Source organism: Ostrinia furnacalis, unplaced genomic scaffold (genome assembly GCF_004193835.3).
Source record: "Ostrinia furnacalis isolate ACB-3 unplaced genomic scaffold, ASM419383v2 OfSCF6367, whole genome shotgun sequence".
Classification (NCBI taxonomy): Eukaryota; Metazoa; Arthropoda; class Insecta; order Lepidoptera; family Crambidae; genus Ostrinia; species Ostrinia furnacalis.
Genome location: NW_021136606.1, coordinates 6,736 through 32,069, shown reverse-complemented (window position 1 = coordinate 32,069; position 25,334 = coordinate 6,736). Strand labels below are relative to the sequence as shown.

Genomic DNA, 25,334 nt, shown 5'->3' with positions numbered 1-25,334 from the left:
ACTTATGAGTAATACATTTATGAAAACATATATTAGGATACATCACATTTATGAATATTATAGTTATTTATTCGAATGATTATGAGTTTCGATCATTAGTATAGAAAAATATATGAAAACAAATATTAGTAAAAACTAAGTGTATGATTAGTGATATTATGAATATCAATGATTATGTCTTTAAATATGTAGGTTTTAAATTTTTTATGAAGAATGATCATTATGGTATCAAATTGTATGAGAAATATTTTCGGACCTCCAATGATAGGAATTGAAAAGTTATGTAAGAAAATGCGTTACCCTTGATAATATTACAGCAAATTTTATAGCAAGTAAAGCCTAAAACTAATGTTTTCCATAAATAATTTTAAATAAGAATGCAATTTGCGAGTTTATTTAAAGTTTTAAAAAAATTACACTTCTAATATTGAGTGGTTGGCATACATTTAGTATGGAAGCTGGAAACATTGAATTTACGGATAGATCCCGATTATTCTGTAACTTGTTGTTGGTACCGTTTGAAAGAGCTCGTGAAGCACTTTCAGGATCAGTAACCAGTTTTTTGATATCTTGTATTAGAAATAATCGAGTGAGATCACTTATCGTTTCCACCCTGTATAGAAGGGGTTGAGGTTTTATTACTTCTTAAAGGTTTTACTAGTTTTTTGATATCTTGTATAGTTTAGAAATAATCCAGTGAGATCACTTATCGTTTCCACCCTGTATATATAAAAATGAAACCCGTTTTCCGTTGTCACGACATAACATGAAAACAGCTTGACCGATTTGGCTGATTTTTTTTTGTAGTTTTCTAATACTCTGTACAAGGTTTTTACGGAAAAAAATATAAAGAAAATCTCTACGTTAAGGCGGTACGAAGTTCGCCGGGTCAGCTAGTTATTAATAAAAGTTACACCCTAGTTGAACTCTGGCTTAAATTGTCATTTGGCATGGAAATGTCATTTTAATCCAAGATTCATCCTAGGTATAACTTTTTTATTAAAAAGGGGGTAGTTTCTTAAAAAAAAAAACACATTTATTTCACAATTATCCCTATCAATAATTATAGAGTTAAGGAAGGATGTTGGAGCAGTAAACCCTTCATGCCTCGCATAACCTAAGTACCATAACTACGATGGACACGTATGATACTTCGGTTACACAAAAAGTATGTTTATCTTCGAACGCAACCAGATCTGAGGCTGGTGGCCATAGTAAACATTGTTCGTCTTGGTAAGACCTTTAAAATGACACTAGAAGCTTATCTATTGGAGCCGGGTACCATTTTGCCAATTGTCCTTTATATTTTTTGTTTATTTAGAAAGAGAGAGTCTGCCCACAGAGAGCGAGATAGTGATACATAGTTTGTGCTTCAAGTAGGTATTTGGAGTGTGGCCTCCATTTTTATCTGTAGCTTCATGTAAAGGACCGAATCAGACGTTGTGCTGTTTTATTTTTTCTCTAAACTTAATCCTGTTACATAAAAAAATTAAAATTGTGATTAAAATTATCCGATTTTTTAAATAAAACTAATTTGTAAATATGAAAATTTTCCAGCTGATGCTTGCATATTTTTTTTACGATTGTTAATGAACTAAGTCTGATTGGCTTTATCCTTAGTCTGAGGATTGGCTAGTTTCGGACCGCTTCACCAACTGTCAAAGTGAAGGTGAAATCCCTGTCTCATCTGTGGGTGAAATGAAAAGCCAGGCATGTACCTATTACTTTTCTCTATGAGCCAGGCTGCGCTGCAGGTTTTCAGAAATCATTTCGCAACTCGCTTTTGACTAAAAACATTGTGGAAACGTGTACAAATTACTGTTCGCGTCGTAAAAAATAAAGGATATTACCATGAATCACATTAAAGACGGACACAGCGTCCTTATTATTTGGAACGGAAACGACCAAAATGAACTGAGCAATTTGATGAACGAAGTTAAATCTCTTGCGAAAATTGGAAATGTTGTTCTGGAAAACTCTGAAAGGATCACAGAATGTAAGTAAACAATTCAGTATTGTTTATTTCCTAGCCGTTCAATACAGTATTGTTAGGTTTCCTTGACCCAGAATGGTATTAAATCAAGTGTTAAAACTGACATTTTTATCATCTGAAAGTCCTTTTATTTTACTTAATTTTGACTTAATATCATGATGTATTGTAATTGCAAGACATTCCTGTATTTCATTCATCAATCTAACAATAAAGTTACACCTTGACAATGTTACAACATTATGTAATTATAATTACCAAAGTTTCACAATATTACTTTTATCACTGAGCAACAGTTTGCCTTTGATTGCTAGCCACAAGATAACCAGTGTTATAATTTGTTTTAGCCTCACGACCACAGTCATCGTTTGACATAGTTTTATCAAACTGGATTCCGCCACACAGCATCAGCCACACAGACAGCCTGCTAGCAATCATTATCAAAGTTCTCAGACCCAGCGGAAGACTGATCTTGAAAGACCACAATGATCTGACCAGCACACTCAAGTTAAACGGATTCATCAACGTGAATAAAGATTCTGGAAATGTTTTTGTAGCTGAAAAGACAAAGTTTGAGGTAAATGTCTTGTATTATTTATCTAAATCAACAGGCACTTTAAATATTTATTGCATGATTTCCTCAATGTTTAGCTAATTATTCATTGTACTTACCTAAACTAAAATTGGTGAGTTGTGTAAGTTTGATGATGACATTCCATTTATTATAGGTATTTTTATTACTTACATAGAAAACTGGCAACATTGCCAGGTCTGTCTACATTATTGAGAATGCCAAGTTTTAGTCTTTTTAATAGAGATGAAACGGATATCCGGTAACTATCCGGTAGGCCGGATATCCGGCCTAAATTTACTATCCGGCCGGATACCGGATAGTAACTCACTATCCGGCCGGATACCGGATATTAAAAAACTACGACAATTTCCTATTAATAAAATGAAATGCATTGATCTTTGACGTAAATGTCAATTAAATGGCTTATAATAATGATGGCTTTTATTTAAAGTCCAAAAAGTTACAAAAAAGCCATATTAAAGCCTTTCAAAAAACTAATNTGTGGTCTATGGTACTAAAGCCTTTTCGGAAACCGGCTTGTTCGGGAGGCTGGAAGTCGTCGAGCCTGCGAGCGAGACGATTCGTAATGACTCTTGAAAACAGCTTGTAGACATGGCTCAGAAGTGAGATGGGTCTATAATTCTTCAACAAGGTTTTGTCACCTTTTTTGAAGAAGAGTACCACCACACTTCCGTGCCATGTCGTAGGCGTTTTTCCTTCGAGGATGACGGAATTGAACAACTTCTGAAGAGCCCTTAGTACCGGCGTTCCGCCTGCCTTCAAAAGCTCAGCCGTGATTCAATCATCACCCGGTGCCTTGTTGTTCTTCAGCTGTTTGAGAGCCATTCTAATCTCGTACAGACTGACGTCCGGGATATCTTCGGTATAGTGTCGGGTCAGTCTAGCTCTTGGGTCCTCGGCTAGATTTGTGACAGGTGCGCGTACACTCGTGTATAGTTGTCCGTAGAACTTCTCAACCTTAAATATCTGTTAATGTCGAAATATTGTCAAATAAAATAGGCGATCTTTTTTTCACTGATTTCAGTCAGATTACGCAACAAGTAAACTAATTTAATTTTCGCTATTCAATCATACACTCACGATGACAACCGAAATCGCCCGAATTGATCTACCTCCTAGACAAGTGGCAAAATCTGACATTCTATTCGGACGGATTCGATTTTCGATAAGTGTGACTAGTCTAGTCTACTGATCGCGTTCGAAGCACCTGTGCGGCGCTAAACTCGTCACGACATGCAACGAGACAACTGGCCAACTATCCGGCCGCCGGATATCCGGCTATCCGGCCTAGCAGCTGGCCGGATATCCGGTATCCGGTATCCGGCCAAACAACTATCCGTTTCATCTCTAGTTAATATGAAGAAGACATTCAATGTCTTTTTTGTAAAGGTATTTATTGAAGCCATAATCCTTCATCCATTATAAATAATGTTTCTTTTCAATAGTATCTAGAAGAGGAAGAGTCACAGTATTTCTTTGATGTGACGTTGCCTGAAATTGTGAAATTGACATTAGCTCTGCCCAAACTGGTCCCAGCTCCTATACCTCTGTTAAAGTAAGTTTTTAATTATAGGTTAACTCAGTCAGTGAGGCATGAAAGCAGCAAGAGAGGGTGATTTTGTGTCAAAGTCAAAGTCAAAATTTCTTTATTTGTTTAGACTAATAAATAGTTCTTACAAATCATCATTTTGCTCTTAAGAGCGTTTACGCCGTTTGGCGCAAAAACAGTACTTTTTCAACTCGTTACAATCATTAACCAGTAACACTACAAATATGTTATAGGCATAAATAGTTAGGCAATTTCGTCGTCTAAATAGTTAATTGAGAAAATATTGCGATTNCATCTCTACTTTTTAAAGATAACACAATTAAAATTTGTTTGATAGTTAAAACAGATTAACAATGAAAATAAAATTGAATAAATGAAAATAAAGGAAATAAAGTTTGAATCCTTTTTGAATATTTACCTATTTTATTAAATTACAGGTTGGTTCAAAAGCATCTCTGAAGCTGGGCAGCAAGCCCGCAGTATGGAAACTTGATGACACAGTGGAATCAGCGTGGAATGGAGGCAATGACGATGACACCATTGATCCTGACCAGCTCTTAGATGAAGACGATCTGAAGAAACCAGACAAGCAATCTCTCAGAGGTATCACATTTCTTATTTTCTCTTTGGTTCCACAAGCCCTAAATTTTTCTTTTGAACTCCTTAATTACTTTTATTGGCTTGTAAAATTGTAAAGAAGAAACCATTATTTTGTTTTCTATCAATGCCAAGTGTGCCAAAATGTTATTCTTATAATGATGCAAACAAACCAAGGCGTTACTATCAGTATTATTGATAACAACACTTATGATTTAGTAAGTGCAATTAAACAATGTTTTTGACACAGTTATCACTTATCAGCATTGTGTCCTTGTCAAACAATCTACTGTTGCCTTTATCATGGCATCAGCGGCGAGGTTTTGTGTTCCAAATAAGAGGACAATGACTTACCGGTGTGTTGGCGTGACGCCACGTTGAGGTTTTGTGTTGCGGTTCCTATTGAACGATTCTTTGAGGGTCACTCGATTATAGCTTATGAATGAGCCGGACTTTTATGTGACGCGATAAGATCGTATTTACGATTACGTGTTTTTTAAAAACTATACTGGTGGTGTAAATGACTATGGAAGGTTTTGCTCGAATAATTACATGCAGTCTTCATGCAAATAGCAACTGCAGTTAAGATAGTGTGTTAAATAGAAATAGCTTAGAATTAACAGTTAATTGTTTCTGTTTGCATTGAATAGAATATAACAAAGAAAAGAAACAAAATGTTTTGGCATTGATGTCTCTACCTTTTGTTTTCTTGGTAACTTGAAGTTCCTGAGCAGTTTCAGTTTAGAAAAGAGTTTATTGATCCCTAGCTCTCCTACTAAAATAAACAGGCAACTGTCTCATAGGGCACAGTCAGAAGAATAGAACCGGTCGTAGTGGAAATCCTTGAACTAGGCCTTTGCCCAGCAGTGGACATTATTTGGCTATAACGAATGAATTAAAAAATGAATAATTAAATTTCCAGTATGTGCTACAACTGGCAAAAGAAAAGCGTGCGCAGACTGCTCGTGTGGACTGGCGGAGGAGCTCCGAGGAGAGACGAAGGAGACGCCCAAGTCTTCTTGTGGAAGTGTATGTATATTATTTTTATCTTATCTTCTTCTTCTTATCGTGTCGACAACAAACCTACACAGTGTCAGCCCAAAACTCCGCTATTCGAGTGGCGTTGTCAGCAGCATTAATGAAATCCTCCTGCATGCAGTTGTTTGGTCACTCAGGGCACGACATCAAGTGCTTCATCTTTTTTATCGTATGTTTATTTTGTTTGTTTCTTGACTTCCCTGAAAGGCAGTGTGTTCTTTATTTTCTAACGCGTGTCGAGTAAAATGCGTATAAATGCCGACATAATACAAACAGATTGAATATTTAAGTGGATGGTTGGTAAACAAATATCGAAAAATACTGAAACACGTAATGGCACAAACCAATATATTTGGTTAACTTATCTTCTTTTGTTATTATTTTCATTTTGTAAGGCTAACATAATAATATTTACCTACTCTAAAAATTTGGTTTGTGAGTAAAAACAAGCCAAGACAAATCTTCTAGACACACGAATACATTTACATCTAATTCTTTTGTCGGCGAAGTTACCAACCACGTATATTCTAGCTTATTAAATTGGCTTTTTTCTCCAATGTTTTTGATAGGATCATGTTTTGATGAAATTGTCAAAATAATATAAAACACCCATTTATATTTATCCATTATAATTTCCAGTGTTACCTGGGCGACGCGTTCCGCTGTGCAACTTGCCCGTATCTTGGCATGCCCGCTTTCAAGCCCGGAGAGAAGGTAATGCTCGACCTCAAGGCCGATATATGAGCACTTTATTAGCCCTAATTATTATAATATACACTACTTACTTTTAGTATTCCATGTTGTGATCGCTTCTACAAATAAACATTTTTAATTTTAACTTGAGGTTTTAATTTGAAGTGAAGTTCAATATAAGAATAAGCAGTTTATAATAGTTCACAGAATTTCCCTTACAATAGTGCATGTACGTTTGAAACTTCCTACTTAACCAATAGATGGCGTTGGAAAAAATTTAGCTCGCGATGTTTTGTCGTAGACCTCAGCTTACCTGTCTACTCTTATTTTACAAATACATTTAAGCTAAGATTTGTGATTCAATCTCGGCAAAGTGTACGTATGACGTAATTTGGAGCTATTTACTAACTTGTGTTTTTTCCAAGTCCATTTTGTCATTATTTTATCATTTGGATACCTAACACTGTTATAATGTTCAGACTTATGGTTAGGATTTTTTCATCTAATGTACCTGCGTAAAGTTCGATATAGACAGGTGGTGTATTAAGAACGTAGTTTTTTCATGCATGTTCTTATTTAGGAACTCTGAAAGAGAACTTAGGGGTGTTATTTATAAATAAAACCAAATCGTATCAAATATTCAATTATACATATTTTCTCTTCTTTTTACAAACAGTTAACTTATCTTTAACATATTTTCTCGGTCTATAACATTTTTCCATTTACATTAATCTGAAATAGTACTCATTCCGCTATACAATAAAATATACATATATATTTTTTGCCATATTTGTCATATAATTACATAACATTTATATAGGTAATCATTATTTATCTATGAATTAAATGACACATCATTACCTGTTCTCTACGTTAATCTTACACGTTCAAAATAGTGTCAGACAATTGAAAACATGAGTTGATTGTTTAGTACACATGGTAATATTAAAAATCTGTTCTTTTATTTAACAAAAGTATATTCGAATTCAATTAACCATTGAAGAAATCGGTGAAAGTATATAATTACCGGTTACTGATGGCACAATCGTTTGTGTCGACGTGTGTTGTACAGTCAGATGCAAAAATGTTATCCATTTGTTTTCGGAAATATTAGACATATTTTTTCACCTGAGTGTAGATGTAGAGCTCGGCAAACTAAGGCTACGGACTATGGAACCATTACTGGCCGTTTCTCACATTGGCAACATCGATATTATACAATTTAATCTGTGTATTCGATTCTAAAAATGTGCAATTAATTAATTTTAATCATAAAACATGGGATATAAAATTATCTTTAAGCATACTTTTTTTTTTCAACATTTTTAAATTAAGTACGGATCCAAAATGCTTGTGGAAGTCAGATTTGAATTGCAGAATTTTCAAGTACACAGATATATTCTATGAACAACAATAACCTACATTAATCCATTCGCGCTTGGAAAAATTGGCACAAATACACGATATATTTATTTATTATGTAATATTAATCTTCAGAAATTATAATATTTTTATTGCTTGCTATGCTATAGAAGTTTAGATACTACTATTCACTATCACACAAGAAAGCATGGTTTACTATCGTGTATTCGAACCATTTATTAATCTCACACATATAATCTGACAGTTCGACCCGAGATATTCCATACAGAATAATATATTGTCTGGTCAGTAGTGGTCAGTGTACAACAATTTATTTACAAAAGGAATAACTATTTACGAAGTTGGTTCTATATAGAGTATGGTAGAAAATGACGCATAGTAAGGTCCACTGTCTACAAGCAATACGTGTCAACGGTTTTTTAAGATTTAGATTGTAGTGTTCTTTCATTAGTACGTATCTCAATATAATGCCGCTCCAATGAACAGTCCACCTTACTTTTAGGATATTTAAGCGTCTGGCGGTGACAGCTGTTAGTATCTACTCCATCAAGTGTATAATTGACTCGCTAAATCTATCAGTATGAGGCGCGGAAGAACTTTGATATACGGCCAATTTGGTTGGTTAATAAACATCTCAGTTGATTATCTCAATAAAAATCATCATGACTTTAATCATGATTGTGCCTCAACTATGTTAACAAAGGACGTATAGCACCTTTGATTGAAATTAATACTTTCTGAATTTGGATTTTGGGAAATAATACTTTTTGTAACGAATTTTGTACTAATTGTTTGTCCAGTGCGTCGGAAGCGGAGCGTGCGTGGGCGGCGCCCTTAACGAAATAAATGCTCCTATCATAATTTAAGTAATATCTTCGAAGAAACTACTATCCCACAACATTCAGTAAAGCGTCCCAGTCTTTTTAAAAGTTTGTTTTCATCAAATTGAGATCTTGTTTAGACTCGTTTGCGGCCGGGCGGCGCCGCGGCGAAACACTAGTCTTAACGTTTGTGAGGTAGGCTTAGTCATGATCTAATGAAGCGCCTTGTTAGAAAATACCGATTAATAAAATGAGATCTTTCATTACAATTACAAATAATAATATAAGACGATAAAACTAGAATTACATACATTATACAACAAATTATTAACTTTTGTACAACACCATCCGCCGTTGACGAGGTGTTCGCTCTGTGGTGGTCGGTTAATATAACATACGATTAATAAGCACGTAACAATTCACGGTACAATGAAACTAACTCGGCAAAGCTACGAACCATTCCATCGGCTTGGGCTCTCTCCGCGACTTGGCAAGTATGCGCGGGCGCAGCTAGCGCCCTTTCGCTTAATCTCCAGCGGCCCTCGGACAAGTCAATTCCGCGGCGATACCTGACTTTTAAACGCCTAAAACATAACTGTCCGAGGTCCACTACTAATATTATGCGAAATAAATTTCCATTAAATTCCAGGACGTAGAACAAATCTTTACAATTACAATCATATTCACTTAATGATAATATACAAAAATCAATTTGATTTTGATATGGCCATGCATTTGTCGTTACATAACGATTATATGTATAAAATCACAGACGCTACTTGTTTGTCTTCAGGTTCTTTAAAATTTCAGCGAATAATTTTTTGAGTATACAACAACAGTTTCTTACCAATAACGCACTTACTCTAAAACATATATTTGTATTTCCTTTATTCAAGCAATACTTCATACCTACTCTGTCCAATAACTACAAAATATCACAGACTGTGTGTTTATTATGTATACATCTTCTCATACAAAAGTTATATGTGTGCATCACACATGGACGTCAAAAATCAAGAGATGACATCTAATAATCGTGATGATTATACAATATATTATACTTTACAATATATATCAACATTTATTATACACGATCGAATTATTTGTCAGAAGAGTTTGCCACTATTACACAGCGAAGTAGTCTCTTGTATCTACATCTATGAGGGAAAGACTTCGCACCGGTGCCCGAGTGCTCGGCCGCGGATATGTAGCAGTCACAACCATGATCGACCGACTGCGGGGCTAGATCCGGGAACAACGGGAATCAGTCAAGACTTAAGCGCACGTCAGCCCATTACAACTACCTACTACCTAACATTCATTGTACCTTTACTTTTGTCTAATGCATTACCGCGTGTTTCTGGCGATTTTGAATCTCATTGGTTATCACATTATCTAACCTACTTTAAGATCTGATAGAAACTTACTCATATTTTTGTGCTCGATCGAAAACAACTCCATTTATAACAAACTATCAATGGTGGAGCTTAAGGTACGTTTTTCAGCATTTCTTCAAGTTCTCCCAAGTACATAACGATTTGTGTCATTAAACGACTAAACGCAGTCGGACCGGGCAGCGTCTTGTCGCGGCGCTGCGCAGTCCAAGGCGCACTAACGCTACATTTGTGACACATCAATTTAGTCATGGAGTGTAACGTTAACTTTGACCTAAGTTACATACATATTTACAAAACATCGTACACGAACGCGTACAGAAGCACCCGACAGTAATAAGCACCTAGAGTTCCCGAATAGAATATCATAAGCGTACGATTGTAGACTGCCGATCGCTGCAGAAGTGCTCAACTTACAAACAAACACACATCGCGTTCTCACTGGGATGGCGGAAACTAGCGACAGGTCGCTGGACGAGCTCGGCTTCGGAAGCTTACGTACTGGTAAACGGCTTATCGCGTTTCACAAGATTAAAAATAACAGTCTGAAACGAGAGTCTTTGCAACGAAGGCGATCACAACACTTTGAAAGTCCAAATGTTACGCGGAAGATGCGTGCAGCGGTTCAGCGTTTCTTTGGGGGAGGGCGGTCGTCCTCGCAGACATCGGAGGCGGACCACCGCCGCTTGCGGGCGTCTTCCTTGACGCTGAGGTTCTCGGGGTGGGTCTGCGGGGGCGCGGGGGTCATCATGGCCCCCGTGGGCCCCGCGGGCGCGGCGTGGGGCGCGTGGGCCGCGTGCTTGCGAGCCACCAGCGACACGCAAACGTCGCCCACTTGCAGCCTTTGCACGCTGAGCCCGTATCGCGCGTGCGTGCGCTCAGGCATATACGCTGCCCATCCCCGTCCATACACAAAGAACGGGTGATCCATCGTGGACTCCAGCTCCACCTGAAATTGAAAAAAGAATTAATAAGTTATGTGTGAGCATCAATGTTGCCTAATCCTATAGCCTCTGGCTAGCGTAGGGAGTGTAGGCCTAATCCTCCATTTGCCTTAGCAAACAAAAAAGTATTAGATATTAATATCTTATGTAGAGATGTTAGCCAGTTCCCCTGCGGTTGACGTAACCAGGTGAACCGCAACCAGGTGAGATGCAGGCCAAGAGCTTTCCCAATGTAGTATTTAAAACATTTCTTATTATCTTGTCTTAGCATATTTTCATTAACAAACAACACTGACTTACATCTATAAAGAATTTAATTAAACGATTTAAAAACAGTCTGCGACCTTGAACGCGCCGTTAAAAATCTACAGCAATGAAGAAAATCCAGAGACAATAAAATGGTATTTATTGTAATCGTCAATGTCACTCGGACAAGCATTAATGGCTCCGCTCGCCCATTCGGGTTACATTTGTCACGTGGCTATAGTTCCAAAATACTGAACTGTCCTATGCATGACATTGACAGTGGGGCGCCACCGTCAATACCGGATCGCTGGTTCCGATTTTTGCCATGTTGGAAACCATATAATTGAACGATGGTAGCGCCCCCCTGTCATTGAGTTTGGTGGGACAGTTCAGCGTGGGTTATCTATACGCGTTCCATTACGATGCGTAGGTGTCAAGCTTATAATTTTGTTAATCTATTCATTGGAGGTCATTTTAACTGTTTAATTTCCATTATGTTATTATAATATTTACATATGCCAAAAGTCTACACAAAACATTTTATTTTCCTGTTTTTATAAATGGATATCCGGTCGCTTCAGTAAGTGCCTTTTCACACGTTCCGGTTGCCGGCTATCCGGCGCCGGGTACCCGGTCGTGAATGTATGGGCATGCCGGATTAATTACGCCGGAACATGTGAAAGCTACGTACCATGCCCATACACTTCACCACCGGGTACCCGGCGCCGGATAGCCGGCAACCGGAACGTGTGAAAAGGCACTAACAGTTGATATTCTATTGTTTTTAGCATCGATTGAGAATGAGCAAGGTTCGTATTTTTAAAAAGGTTGTGACAGTAGATCTTCTATTGTTTTTAGCATCATCAACGTCGAAGAGCAAGGTTCGTCTTTTTTTTAATAGCTGATTTTATAACTGCCAGTTACCTGCGAGCGATTTCTGTCGTACGCGAGAGTGAGAGAGAGCTTCTCTCCCCTCTCCTCTATCCGTAGCAGGGTGCACTGCGTGAGAGCCAGGTCTCCGCTGCGGTCCGCGCTCATGACGAAGTCTTCTGTGCGCATCTCCTCAACCCGCCGAAGGGAGCCGTCTTCTAAGCGGATGAGCGCGCCGCGGCAGAAGTATGGCGCGGGCGCTCCTCGCTCGGGAGACATGGGCGGTTCCTGGAACGTGATTGGAGTAGTTGAGAATATTGAATTTGGGTTTACAGGCAGAGGTGTATCAAGTAATGGTAAGATTGTGTTTTCGGTGAGAGATATCATTCGTTCAGGTCATATGACCTGGTCAAAGGCACAACTTTGGCTATAGACGCCGTAAAGGCATCACAAGATTTACAAGTCATGATAAAGGTGGTAACGGTGACGATAATTTAGGAGAATAGGCTGCTCCTTACGATTAAAGGCAATGTGATTTAGCAACTGCTTTCGAGGGTGGAGGCTCGGTCCTTCAGAATCTTGGACATGGTCCTCGAGCAAAAACTCACTGCTTTCAGAGCAACTGCAGTTAAAGAGCGTTAAAAGAAAAGATACTAACCTCTCTCGGGGGCGGGACAGGCGCAGGCGCCGTCGGCGGCGAATGAGGCGCGGGCGCCGGCGGCACAAACCCTGACGACGGCCGCGGCCTCATGGGATAGCTCGACGGCGGCGGCTGCGGCGGCACCCTCGTCCGGTACAGATACGGCGGGAACGCGTGCGGCAGAAACGGCGTGTAAGACGGGAACGGTGCCGGAGCCGGCGGCGCTGGCATGGCGTCGCGCCGCCGCGGTGGATACCGCGCGTACGGCCGCGGCGGCGGCGCAAGGAATTCCGGCGTCATGCCGGCGGGTGCCGGCGGCGGGTGGCTCTGCTGCCAGAGCTGCCCGAGGTGGGCCAGAGCCTCGCCGGAGAGGCTCGCTGAGATCATCGGATGTGCTGTGGACAAAGAACACCAGGTCAAAATTTTTGATTCAAAAATACATTCTAGTAAATACACCACATAAAACATTAGCGAAGTGTCAAATCGACAGCACAATTTAGGTGGATGGTAGGTCGCGGGCAGCGCAGGGCCGGCTGTTGTGAGCACTTGGGGAAGCTTTTGTCCAGCAGTGGACGTCTTTTGCTTGAAATGGAATGCTATATGCTGATGAAGAAAAACCGGTAAACCTTTCACTCTGGGAATTCAGTGTGAAGTTTAAGTCCTTTCATTCTTCAATAATTCTGACAATAGGTATGTAGGTACAAGCCATTCATTGAAGTCATTGAGCCGCACAAGTGTGATTAACAAAGCCGATAATTTCTTTCGATACAACTCATTATTGCCTATTACTCAAATATAATAATAGTTACATAGTTTCAACACTGTATTGTTTTCCTTGTAAAATAAAAATAAAATAAAATAAAATAAATAGATAAATGGACGTTTCTAGTTATTGTATGTGTTCGAGTTGTACCTACCTATTTAAATTCTCATGATAATATTTTGTAGCCAAAACAATTACATAATCTACGCGATAAAATTCGTTGGAGCAATATTATTTTAGCACATTTATTTCGTCGCCTTTTGTTTAATGCGTTATTGTTTTGTGAGTTGTATCGTTTTGTTATCATTGAATTCCATAAATAACAGTTAGAACTAGTTCGTGTTGAGCCCTTGTTCTCGTAAGCAGAAGTGTCTGACATCTGCGCTAGGTTGGTTAAGACGCGTTTTACTTCGATAAGAATGTGGGGCGGCGACGTCAACATTATAAATAGATTTTCCAACACACATGCTAGTAAAGTGACTCTTATTACACCGCTTTTAAGTTCACAATGCAACTTAAGCACGCACGTGCTTTTTTATTATCATTACCGCGCAATGTAATTTGTTATGTCAAAAATGTTAATGTTTTTGGGCGGATAAACAATTTGTTACGTAATGAAAATTAGAAAATTGACCTTGCTTTTCATAAAATCGTTTATTTCATCAGCAAATGAATGAACATGAATTTGTATTAAAGTATTTATTGCATATTACAAGGCTACAGGCTATTCAAGCGCCCATTTAAAAATGAAATAATGTGTAATGTATTATTCATTCAGCTATATGTACAAAGCAAATAATTCAGCGTGAATGCAGCATGACGTTTTGTCTGTCGTATATCTAAACAAACGTATTTTAGGCATCGATATTTGTATTTCATCAGGTTTAATGGAACATGGATCGAACGATTCTCAGGAGTGTTTGGGAAATCAAAAGCCTTTAAGCTGATTAGCTATATGACTTCACATCCCACGCATTTGTCTACGTTGTAGCAAAAAAACGATGCTATTTTTAAAATAAATATTCTTATCACAAACTCTACAATAAATATTGTCGAAGCAGTATCGTCTATAAAACATGTTTTATCAAATTTGAATTTTAAAGGCCAATGAATAAAACAAAAGTTAATTTTACCTTCATGTTTAGGTACTTATACATCGGTAATATTTTATCTGAAAAATTCTCGTTTTATTTTATTACGAGCTAAAATAGCCGATTTCAAAACCTAATAAGATTATTCTTTATCGAGTATGCAAGTCTATTTTTAATTTGAACTCCAAATAGACATCAACATTTAACCAACACAACAATATTTAGCAACAATTTTACCAAACCACTAATTACCGCAATTCTAAATAATTGCCTTTAAAATAAATAGGTATTTAGTAGCCAACTGGTGTTATTTTGAACCGTTTATCGTCGGGTCACGGAGGCTATCTGGTAATTAGAAAACTTGTAGCGTTACATGTTGATATCTTGTTTTATAAATTGCTGCCGACTAGAATTTACTTTCTTATTTTTATTATTTACCCATTTTACACGCGCGTGTACGTTAAAACGCATAGTTAAATTGATACATTCTTAAACAACTAAAACCGGTTTGTAAAATTATTACATTGCTTTAACTGGTTAGCCTGAAAACGGTTATAACGATATTAACCTAAACCTTCCTAATTAACTATTTTTATCGGCGTTAAGTAATTCACGTGTTGTGCAATTAACCCGTTCAATCACGCTTCATCGCCGAGTTCACGACAGCTTAATGATTCGAAAAATAAACACATATTTGGGAAGTGTTCAGAAATGTAGCAGTTCAGACTACTCATTTTTGTTGAAAACTCACCTCTATTACAACCATATACGATGCCAGTGTTCAGTTGTTTTAGTACCTAAAATATTTAGTGAGCACGCATTGGGCATATAAAATATTAGTGCTTCGATAAGCGATGACCTGCGTGCGCGCCCCTGACTCGGTCAGAGAGTACGTTAACGGGCACATAATATCGTAAACAAGAGGGGCTCCTAATGTACAAATAAATACATATTTAAATATTACATAGGCATTTATGTAAACGACTGTGTCATGCCTATCACTTCATTGGAATATTTAGGTTCCGTTTCAATAATAACTTTTTATGCTAGTTTTTACAGTTTATATACTGTTTTACATTGCTTTGGTTATGAATAAGGTAGGTATTTTAATGCTTGCAATATGTAGTTTGATACGATGGGGGGAAAACCCCCCCTTCGACTGAAATCGACATTAATTTATCTCTCAAACTGGTTGCTCTCTTTTATTACAGTCTAATTTGTGTCAAGTTATTTAACTTTGTCGTTATTTTACGAGAAACACGTCTCTATTATCATTTACGTCTTCTTTTTCAAGAATAGTCGTCATTTTCCAAAGAAATAAATTAAATATACTTTGACCATTCCCAGTAAACTGTTTAAAAAGTTTGTCCAGTCCAGTAAACAGAGGGAGCGAGGATCTCTACATTCCAGCGTTCTGTAGGCGTTAATTTTGAGAACAAAGAATGCGTGGCGCACCTGCACAAACAATAAGCTTTTGTCGAGTTAGCATACGTACGAGGGTGAGTTACTGTACGTTTACTGTAGTCATACGTGTCAAGTTTTTGTCATGCAACAAAGGACTGCTGCCTGTGTTACACGACCCCATTGTTTCAATACTCTCTTCTGACCCTTACTTTTTCCTTGAAAAATGTTGTTGTTTTCAATTTCGTTATGAAATCGCCCTGTATAAAGTATGTATATTGAAATTTTAATAAAGCAAAGTAGGCAGCCTTATAATATTTTCTAGTAAATTGTATTGTAATATTTCACTCAAAGTTATTTAGCTCCGGTCCAATATCGAGAAATACTACAATAACTAAATTGTTAAAAAGATCAACGACCACTTTGATCTTCAAATAATTCGTTTCAAGAGTATTTTATGAAATCCGTCGGCAACGTTACTCAATATAGGCTTTCAAGAGTCACGATCTTGCTATGGCCTTGTTGGCATATTAAAAACGCTCCACCAAAATGTGAAGAAAAAAGCGTTTCGTGCGCTCGTACCCTATTTCATTACGATTTCAACAATCGACCATACAAATGTCGTATCGCTTTCGGTACATTAAGTTTCGATTGAAATTCAAATGGATTCAACAAATTATTTGACTGTCTACTAAACACAAATAAATATGCATAGTGCGTAACTACCGTCGTGTCGTGTTCCACTTAAAGTTTGAAATGCTATGACTCATCCGTTCAGTGGTGGTTTGATAACTGAGTTAATTGCACCTTATAATTACGGCGAGTGTGCACTAATCGTAGATTTATTGCCTGGTTACTTGAGCTGTTTGGTGCTCTATTATAAATGTAAATAACGGACTTGTATGCGCCTAAACCAGTTGAATGGGTCTCTATAATTGAATAAACGTTATACTCTTTAATCATCGTGCCAAACTACGTAAAACCTTAGATTAATAAAACCTAGATAGATGCACGAAAAGTGAGGCAGATTTTAGTAAGCCTGAATGGCTCACTCGTAAACGTCACATGAACTGTCAAAGTGAAAAATTGGTAAACACGTCCGACGACTTTTAATTAAATAAGACGGTTTGTGCTGTGAAAGGGTGTCTAAATACATCAGATAAACGAAAGTTACATTTCATAAGACAGTATAAGTACTACGATTCGACGCGTATTTTGCTTGAATTTGGCTTTCAAAAATTAAATACGGGAATGATACCAGTAACAAGAAAATTTATTTTCCAATTGTTCGCCGTACAAATACACTTCCTTTTTTATGAAATCGAGACTTTTAAGTCGATTTATCTTATTGTAATTAGGTAGGTACTTTGAATTCAATAAATAAGTAAGTACATGATGCGTTTTGTTTTTGTTAATTATAAAATAATTAAAAACGTATTAAAAATTTCCCTACTTTCGGGAAAATCGCCTTCACTGTCTACACTCCCCAACAAAATTGACACTAATGACATAAGATTTTTGCCTCACTCTTGACGAAGCGTTTGTATGAAGACTATCCATCTAGGTTTTATTAATCTAAGCGTAAAACTATTTTTGTTAGTTCATCCGGGGCTGTTATGAATATAAGTATCACGAATCAGGAAACGAAGATACATTGTTTTGCAAATGTGACTCACAAAAACAACGAAAGATGGTGTATCGTGACTAAGCTTTAAAAAATTCAAGCCAATTAGCTAGCTCTCGGTCGCCGCAACCGACAACCCGCGACTATTTTTGGTTTTATTTTTCACGGAAACCTGAATACTAAAGTCTGTGGAGCGACCAAGTGCCCACGTAACAAAAGCAAATTGATGTTCCGATATTACACAATTTATCTCTCTCAACAGTTTTATCCTACTTTATCCATTAGGCGTGCATAATCGAGATAAATAACCTCAAGTAGTAAACGAAGCGTGTATCTTCTCAGAATTATTTTTCTTTTGTTTCAGCATTCTCGTGTTTTACGTAGAGTGAAACAAGATGAGAATGTTTATGTAATCTGTGGGAATCCACGGTGTGCGTGACGAAATGCCATTTATTGGGTGTAACGGGCAACGGATTGTATTTTAAATTTAGAACGTTCTAATTTTGAAAGTTTGGCGGTGAGTGCAGCGTCTGTGGTAGCGCGACGTAGGCGCAGGCGGCAAGGCCGCGGGTTCGCCGGCCGCGGCCGAGTGGCAAAAACCTGCCAATGAATGGCGGACCAAATTCGCGAGCGAATCTGCGCGGAAGCGCTTACATCACGTGGCGCGGCGCGGGCGCAGCATGGCGGCGTACCATTGAACCGTATCTATGCCGTTGCTAATTATTTGTTTGCTATAATAATATAACACATTCACCGGCGAGTTGTAGGCACGCATTCTGTTTTGGAATGGAGCCTAATATGCTTTTTGCGAATTGGCACCAACACAGTTTAATAAGACGTCGAAAGGTATTCGGTATTGGAATTTTACTACTGGCACTCGTGGTCAAATATTAATCGTGGTTGCCAACAAACTTCCTGTAGGTAAACCTGTCTCGCATAATCTTGTAGCTTTTCTCATTAGGCAACTAATTGGACTAGGATTGTTGAAAAGGAATAAATTGCTTGTGAACAGAAGATCATGATGATATTTCCTCCATTTGGCAGCTTATACTAGGCTAGGAACCGTATAATAAATCGCTCCAAATGACCGCTAACACACGAATGCACCTGTCATCAATAGGCCGTCTGCACCAGACATTCGCAGTCAACACCACTTCGTTACAGCATTAGGATAAAGTTGTAAGGGGATGGGGCGGTGCGGTCGATAGGGCGCCGCCCGTAACCCACTTCCGGCGCCCGTGACCTTGTCCGCCATTCACGCCGTCTTACCGCGCCGCCCGCCCCCGGCGCGCTTGCCACACCACCCTATACCACCCTACGCCACCTCACGCCACCTCATACCACCCCGCCAACTTACAAATGTCGGATTATTTTGACTCCACGCCCGATTTGCTCCGTGGGAACCTGTTTATCGGCGCTGTGTATCTAAAGTTGGTCTATCAAAATGTTTATAGACGATGCCTATCGAACTGTGACTGGAACAATTCGCGTTAATTTACAAAACAATACAGACTGTATTCGTTAAATAACAAGTTGCTATTGTTCTGATGAAAAGTAGTCAGTTTATGTAATTTAGTTATTAAACAGAAAATTTCAAACTCTTAATAATACTTTGTAAAGTTTAGGAAAATAATAAAACCAGTTATTTTACAGTTTTCAGTGCAAAAAAAATCGTTTCTTTTATTTCTTACTATGTAGTGTGTGCTTTTACGAGACATGTTAATATCAAAACCATTCCCATTACACCAAAAGATATAACAGAAATAGATAGGTATTATTGTCTGAGTGGTGATATCATCACGAATACGAGTAAATACTACAGAACGATTGTCGGCTAACAATCGTCCCTAATGCAATAAACTGATATTGTAATCGGGTCACAAATTAGAGAAATGGATCTACTAAATCTGAAAGCACCATTAATTCTCAGCAAGTATTACATATAATGTACATTATACTCGATAGTTCTATTTGTATGGCTGAATCATTGGCTGTTTAAGGAAAACAATGAAACTATTACATTATAAGTTATCTGTTGGTGTCCAGATGATGTAATCGTTTGTTTTTTTCGTAAACTTTAAAACTTGGCACCGATCCTCACTATAATGCTGTAAGATAAATTGTGTGTTATTAAATAGACGACGTGTTTACTAAATAACTTGTAACTGGTTACATAATGTGTTAATATAAAATATTAAGGCTAAAAAGGTAACCAGTATGCTTCATGAAACAACGAAAATAGAGTAACTGGTTTTGAACATTTCAATTTAACTTAATCGAGTGATTACGATCAATCAACATTGTTGTTTTAATAAAATATTGTAGGCCAATTAACAGCGCGCTACATTCTTTTAAAATCAATAATTTCAACGTAGCAAAAATGTATTAATAAAGTTTAAATACATATGTATAAAGCATGTAGAACTTTACAGACTACGCGACTCTACATAGCTAGGATTTTTACTTTCTCACATAATGTGTGTACATTATTATGTACAAGTTAAAAACAAAACCTTAAGTGGTTCCAATAAAATGCTAGTAATGAGATAATAATGACACCATTTAGCGTTTTAGCATAATCGCCATGCGAATTAAAAGCAGATTGCTAATCTGCACAGCAAAATTTGCTTGACATCATAATTAGACTAGAGACTGACAGAACCAGCTCTCTGCCAACGAGGCGTCTCTATTTTTTTACTTATTATGAATTCAATAATAAAGCAAGAGCTAGTGAACGTTATTACGTTGTAGGTACCATAAAAGCTGATCTTTTTATTAAAATATTTAATGTTGTTTCCTCATCAGCCAAATTCTGTTCAACCCCTTGCCAGAAAAGCATTTATTAGCTGCCTAAGCCACGATGACCCAAACTTGGTCCATTGTCCTTACCTATATTGGGAGTACTTATGCGCTGAAAAACTTTCAGCTGTTATAAAATAACGAAGATCTAGCGTTCACTAGCTCTAAGGCACAAATTTTCGATTCAATAGATCGAAAATACAGTCAAAATAACCAATTGTCTTAAATGACAAGTGGTTAAATATCAGCTAAATGCGTTTTTCGAACAATGGTCAACTTGACTTTTAGTACAATTTTCAACTATTAGTTTTCATTTTGATTTACCATTGGTAGTCTAATAGCTATCTGCCAACGAGGCGTCTCTTGTTTTTTTCTTATTATGAATTCAATAACGTTGAAGTGCGGATATGGCGGTGTCGTTCCGCCGTGCGTACGCGCACCTGTTCCGAACAGCTGTTCTGGACGTTGTCACCGGTCGTCGGTTGCTCTAGTACGCAATTAGTAACGCTAAAACGTCATCAATATAGGATACGGCGTATCAGTCATTTAAAATATACAGTCGACAACACATTTTGCTGCAAAATAGAACTTATTACGACTACATAATATGCCTCAACTTTTAGCTCGATGTGCTGTCACATGTATCTAAACGAGTTCCAGTGTAGACTTGCTGAATTTAATTACATAGGCTGTATCACAAAGGTAAAATTATATTTAGGTACCTACACAACATGTAATTGACATGTTGGCAGACAAATTGCAAAAATGTTGGTATTTTTTGTTTTCATCATCAACAGCCCTTTACAGTCCACTGCTGGACTATGCAGGCGGGTTGGAGATCGCAGTTTAAAAGATTGATGTTTTTCAGAGAGCGCTGCTGCCCATTCTCTGTTTGATGTGTAGTCCCTAAGTCGCCTCTTACGACACCCGCGGGAAGAGTAGGTGTTGGTGACAAATGTATTCTACTCTGCCGTCACCACACGGCTTATTTTTTTTTTTTTTTACCTTATTTTTGTTTTACTTGTGCAAAATTATTTAAGAAGTAATAAAATCGATTGACATTAGCTGACTCTACGAAACCCTGAAAAACACTCGGTATTTTTCAAGTAGGAGTTTTGAAAACGTAACCTGGTTACAGCTAATGGCTAAAGTTACAAATATTGTATTAAAAGCCAAATGCGTGAAAAGTTGTGGGCAAAGGCCAGTAATATAATTCCTATGATGAATGGAAGAAATAATTCCCACTGAATAGGAGAGAGTATTGACTGAGCTATTAGGCCAGGTATTTACTAGCCTGATGGACTATCATGAAAGAAAGCTGAAATGGGGTATCATTATCACATTGTTAGCTATACAACTGACTGATCTTTGGTAGTTAAGATATATGCGTGCAATTCTATAGCAACTTTTCTCACGCTGTACACCTAAAAGGATTAAATTATTTTATGATAATGAGAATGCATTACATGACATAAGATCACTATAAATATTCTAAAGACTGAGTAGATACTCGCAATACTTAATTAGGTGTTTAAACTATTCGTCTATGATACTTTGAGACTTTAACAGCTCAGTATTTAACTTGTTAAATGAAAATTCGTCACTTATGTACGAAACATGTAAAGTAGCACTTATTAAATTGTGTCTTTATGCTAAGTCCTAGTTTTTCAGGCATGTGTTTTAGAAGGCTTACTGAGGCAAAATATTATAGCGACCTTTGATCAGTTCAATAAATAATCAAAGATGATGCATCACTTTCATTATCATTGTATGCAAAACTATTGTTTAGCTAAGCGTTTTGGTCTAACTAGGCAAGCGAAATATTCGTTTATCAGTCTGATTTATAAACATTGTAAATACCTAATTATATTTTCAATGCAAAGATTTAAACGTGCTTGATTACAGCATATCCCGTGTTTTGTTAAAAATAATTTCTCGATAAAGAACAATTAGAAAACAGAACAAAGAAAATGCTCAGTTCTGCTGCATTCACGTGCATACATCTTTTTATTTGTTAAAGGATGATTACACCAGTCGACTTGTCACCTGCCTACATAAGTGTATAATAGAAACAATCTAATTCTCGTATTTTATATCAGAAAAGTGACAACTACCTTCAGCTGGTTGCTAGGGACTTATAAATTGATATCGTGTGTAGGTAAAGATCCCTTGTAAAGAAATTAGTATGAATGATAGAGTCAATGCAATATGGCAGTCTATCATTACAATGTGTTGTTGACAAATCATCACTAGTCATAGCATTTTGTTACAAGGTGTTATAAAAACCGTACTTAAAAAAATAAACTGTAATCAAACAGTTAATAGGCAACAATTGTTCAATGACTCTTCTGTTATAAATAATGCATCCGTGATTCTGTTACACTATAATTTTCCACGAAACACGAATGTTACTGCCGCGGTTAATTTGAAAAGTTGAACCTTTTATGAACTGACTAAAACGAACGACAGAACATAGGTACAAATAATAGCGATCTATTCTAATCGTATTGTGATCGAATAATCATTTTGAATATTAAACCTTAATTGCTTAGCCTATTAATGAGCCTTAAATCCTTAATACTTATGACGAAACTCATTAGTCTATTAAAATATTCATAATTTTGATTATTTGTCACCTGTGCTAGTCTAGACTGGGTAAATTCACAATTAAAATTTACCACAGTACCAAACCACTAAATACTGATATTTATTTAGATCCTAAAGCAATATCATAGTGGGGGGCTTTGCTGACGAAGCTAGAAAAAAGAAAAAAGCTAAACTACATTGTTCAAAACTTTCCATCTTTCCAAAATCTTTATAAAAATTACTTTATTTTTCACTAAAGCTATCTAGATAGCTACAGCACGGCTTGTACTGAATGGACGCGCCAGTCACGCGAAGGGTTACGTAAGCCGGGTTTCGTTGCCAGCTTACTTGTTTGCGGTAAAAAGGCATCTGACGTGATAATTGCATTGCAGTAACGCTAATTACAATGTTAAAGCTGATCGATATCGCGAAATCGCCTCCGCTCTAACCGACGATCACGAGAACACTAGAATTTGCCTGGAACCTTGGCTATGTGGTATTTTACCTTCTTGACTTAATAAAAATTCAAGATCCTAGATAAGTAAGGCAGTGGATGACCAAAGTTGTGATTATCTATAAAAGTGAGCGGCGAAAACTCATTTCCCTTTAGGAAATAGCGATGTTAGGTTACGTATTAGGTTATAGTTTTTGTATACAAAACGGTGCTGCATACGCTGCATTACGTTTTGGCAGCTCTTCAGAGCACTATGACTTTAGTGATCAATTTATAACTGCAGTTCACTTTCGCTTTTACTGCAGCATTAACGATTTGTGCTATCAAGACAAGTTTATAAAGGTTATTCTCAGATGGTTCAAATTTGGAGTGCAAGTGTGGTTATGTTCCTAGTTGATGAAGCACATGATGTCGTGCCCTGCGTGCCCAAACAACTGCACGGAAGGAATTTGATGAATGTTACTGACAACGCCACTCGTGTAGCAGAGTTTTGGGCTGACACTGTGTAGGTTCGTTGTCGACACGACAAGAAGAAGGTTATTTGAAGAATCTTTAATATAACGGAGAAATGTCCGTTTCATGTTGATAGAGACTATCAGACAACTCTATGAAAATGAAACGGACAGCTTCAGAATTATCTATTCCGTTTGGCTAATCCTGGGTTAAAAAGTGCTCGATTATATCCTCTGTCTCGCTCTTATAGCGTTTACGATGGATCGAGTCCAGCAGGAGGTGGCATGTCCGTTGAACGGTCCAATTTGGGCTCAACAGCAGTTTTATTGGGTGTATCACGCAATAGAGCCGAGGCAAACAACCCCGCCTACGCGCGACAACCGGCGCAAACGCAGTTCTTTCTGCTTATATACAGGGTGTATCTATACTTGTGAAAAAAGTACTGGTTTTCAGGTATAAGATATGACCCAATAAAGGAGCCATTGTTACTCTAAGTCGCCCTTTACAATCAGTTGTTAGTAAACTTATGAAAATTATTTTCTTGAGCTATCAATACAATTACTATTGACGATTAATGCCAACTTTACATAGGGTAGGGTACATATAATTATGTTATTATTATTGTTTAAACACACCCTGTATTTACATATCCGTGACATTATAACCAGGGGACATAATAAATTTCCATTTACGGCGACACACACGCGTTCGACCATGAAAAATACTTTCAACTCTACAACGTGATTCTCATTTTTGTCAAAAATACTACTCATAATTTAATTCATTGTTAACACCCCACGTCACATTTACACGCGTATTTGCTTTTATCACTCAGATGTGATAACGTAGATAACAAAGCGTTTCATTAATTTTGTTTGCTTTAGCAATTCATTCAATGATTTGTACTTGCGGCAGTAACACTGCAAGTCCGGTTGTTTCGCAAAACGTCCAGTAGAATTACCGGTGCGGATGAATAAGGTGTTGTGGCCTTAACTTGAGTTGGTAGTGGCCATCATGCTACCATTGACTGCCCACGCACGCCGACGTGTGAACTGCTAATAAACTACAGGCTCATAACGACTTCGACGAAGGACTTCACGCAACAATTTGCAATCCACAATGGAGAGGATAAAATATTTATTTAGTCACCATGTTCGTGCGGCAAGGAAAACAATAGTGAAGTTTAATTTTCTCTATAAAGAGATATCTTTCATCGCCCATGGTACTCGTAGTTACCTATACTTCATTAGGTGTTGCGCCAAATCGCAAGAGAAAACTTAAGACGAGGTTATAAATAAAGTACTTAACTGATGGATTAAATTAGGTGTGGGTAGCGATAATTTCCAAGTGATGGCCCAATTAGGTATTACATAAAATAAATAAGGAGGATGAATAGTGGAAAT

The 25,334-nt window shown here is 37.5% G+C and overlaps 2 protein-coding genes across 2 annotated transcripts; one reads left to right on the top strand and one right to left on the bottom strand.

Annotated features, from left to right (window-relative positions):
• The first annotated feature begins 1,718 nt into the window (after positions 1–1,718).
• CIAPIN1 (cytokine induced apoptosis inhibitor 1) lies at positions 1,719–6,607 on the top strand. Its single transcript, XM_028317608.1, has 5 exons — positions 1,719–1,996; positions 2,338–2,567; positions 4,572–4,737; positions 5,654–5,760; positions 6,409–6,607. The coding sequence occupies exons 1-5, from the start codon at positions 1,852–1,854 to the stop codon at positions 6,511–6,513; spliced, it is 753 nt and encodes a 250-aa protein (XP_028173409.1). The 5' UTR covers positions 1,719–1,851; the 3' UTR covers positions 6,514–6,607.
• A 487-nt stretch (positions 6,608–7,094) lies between these two features.
• Positions 7,095–13,156, bottom strand: Atx-1 (Ataxin 1). Its single transcript, XM_028317607.1, has 3 exons — positions 12,779–13,156; positions 12,175–12,408; positions 7,095–11,009 (listed from the first exon to the last, which is right to left on the bottom strand). The coding sequence occupies exons 1-3, from the start codon at positions 13,145–13,147 to the stop codon at positions 10,686–10,688; spliced, it is 927 nt and encodes a 308-aa protein (XP_028173408.1). The 5' UTR covers positions 13,148–13,156; the 3' UTR covers positions 7,095–10,685.
• Between the last annotated feature and the right edge of the window lie 12,178 nt (positions 13,157–25,334).

Bases quoted from the DNA above. Each gene is read 5' to 3' on its own strand.
- CIAPIN1 (XM_028317608.1), top strand. From the start codon at position 1,852: ATGAATCACATTAAAGACGGACACAGCGTCCTTATTATTTGGAACGGA. The intron at 1,997-2,337 runs GTAAGTAAACAA...AATTTGTTTTAG, and splicing joins CTCTGAAAGGATCACAGAAT to CCTCACGACCACAGTCATCG. The intron at 2,568-4,571 runs GTAAATGTCTTG...ATTAAATTACAG, and splicing joins CTGAAAAGACAAAGTTTGAG to GTTGGTTCAAAAGCATCTCT.
- Atx-1 (XM_028317607.1), bottom strand. From the start codon at position 13,147: ATGATCTCAGCGAGCCTCTCCGGCGAGGCTCTGGCCCACCTCGGGCAG. The intron at 12,409-12,778 runs GTTAGTATCTTT...ATCACGTTCCAG, and splicing joins CTGTCCCGCCCCCGAGAGAG to GAACCGCCCATGTCTCCCGA. The intron at 11,010-12,174 runs GTAACTGGCAGT...TTTCAATTTCAG, and splicing joins ACGACAGAAATCGCTCGCAG to GTGGAGCTGGAGTCCACGAT.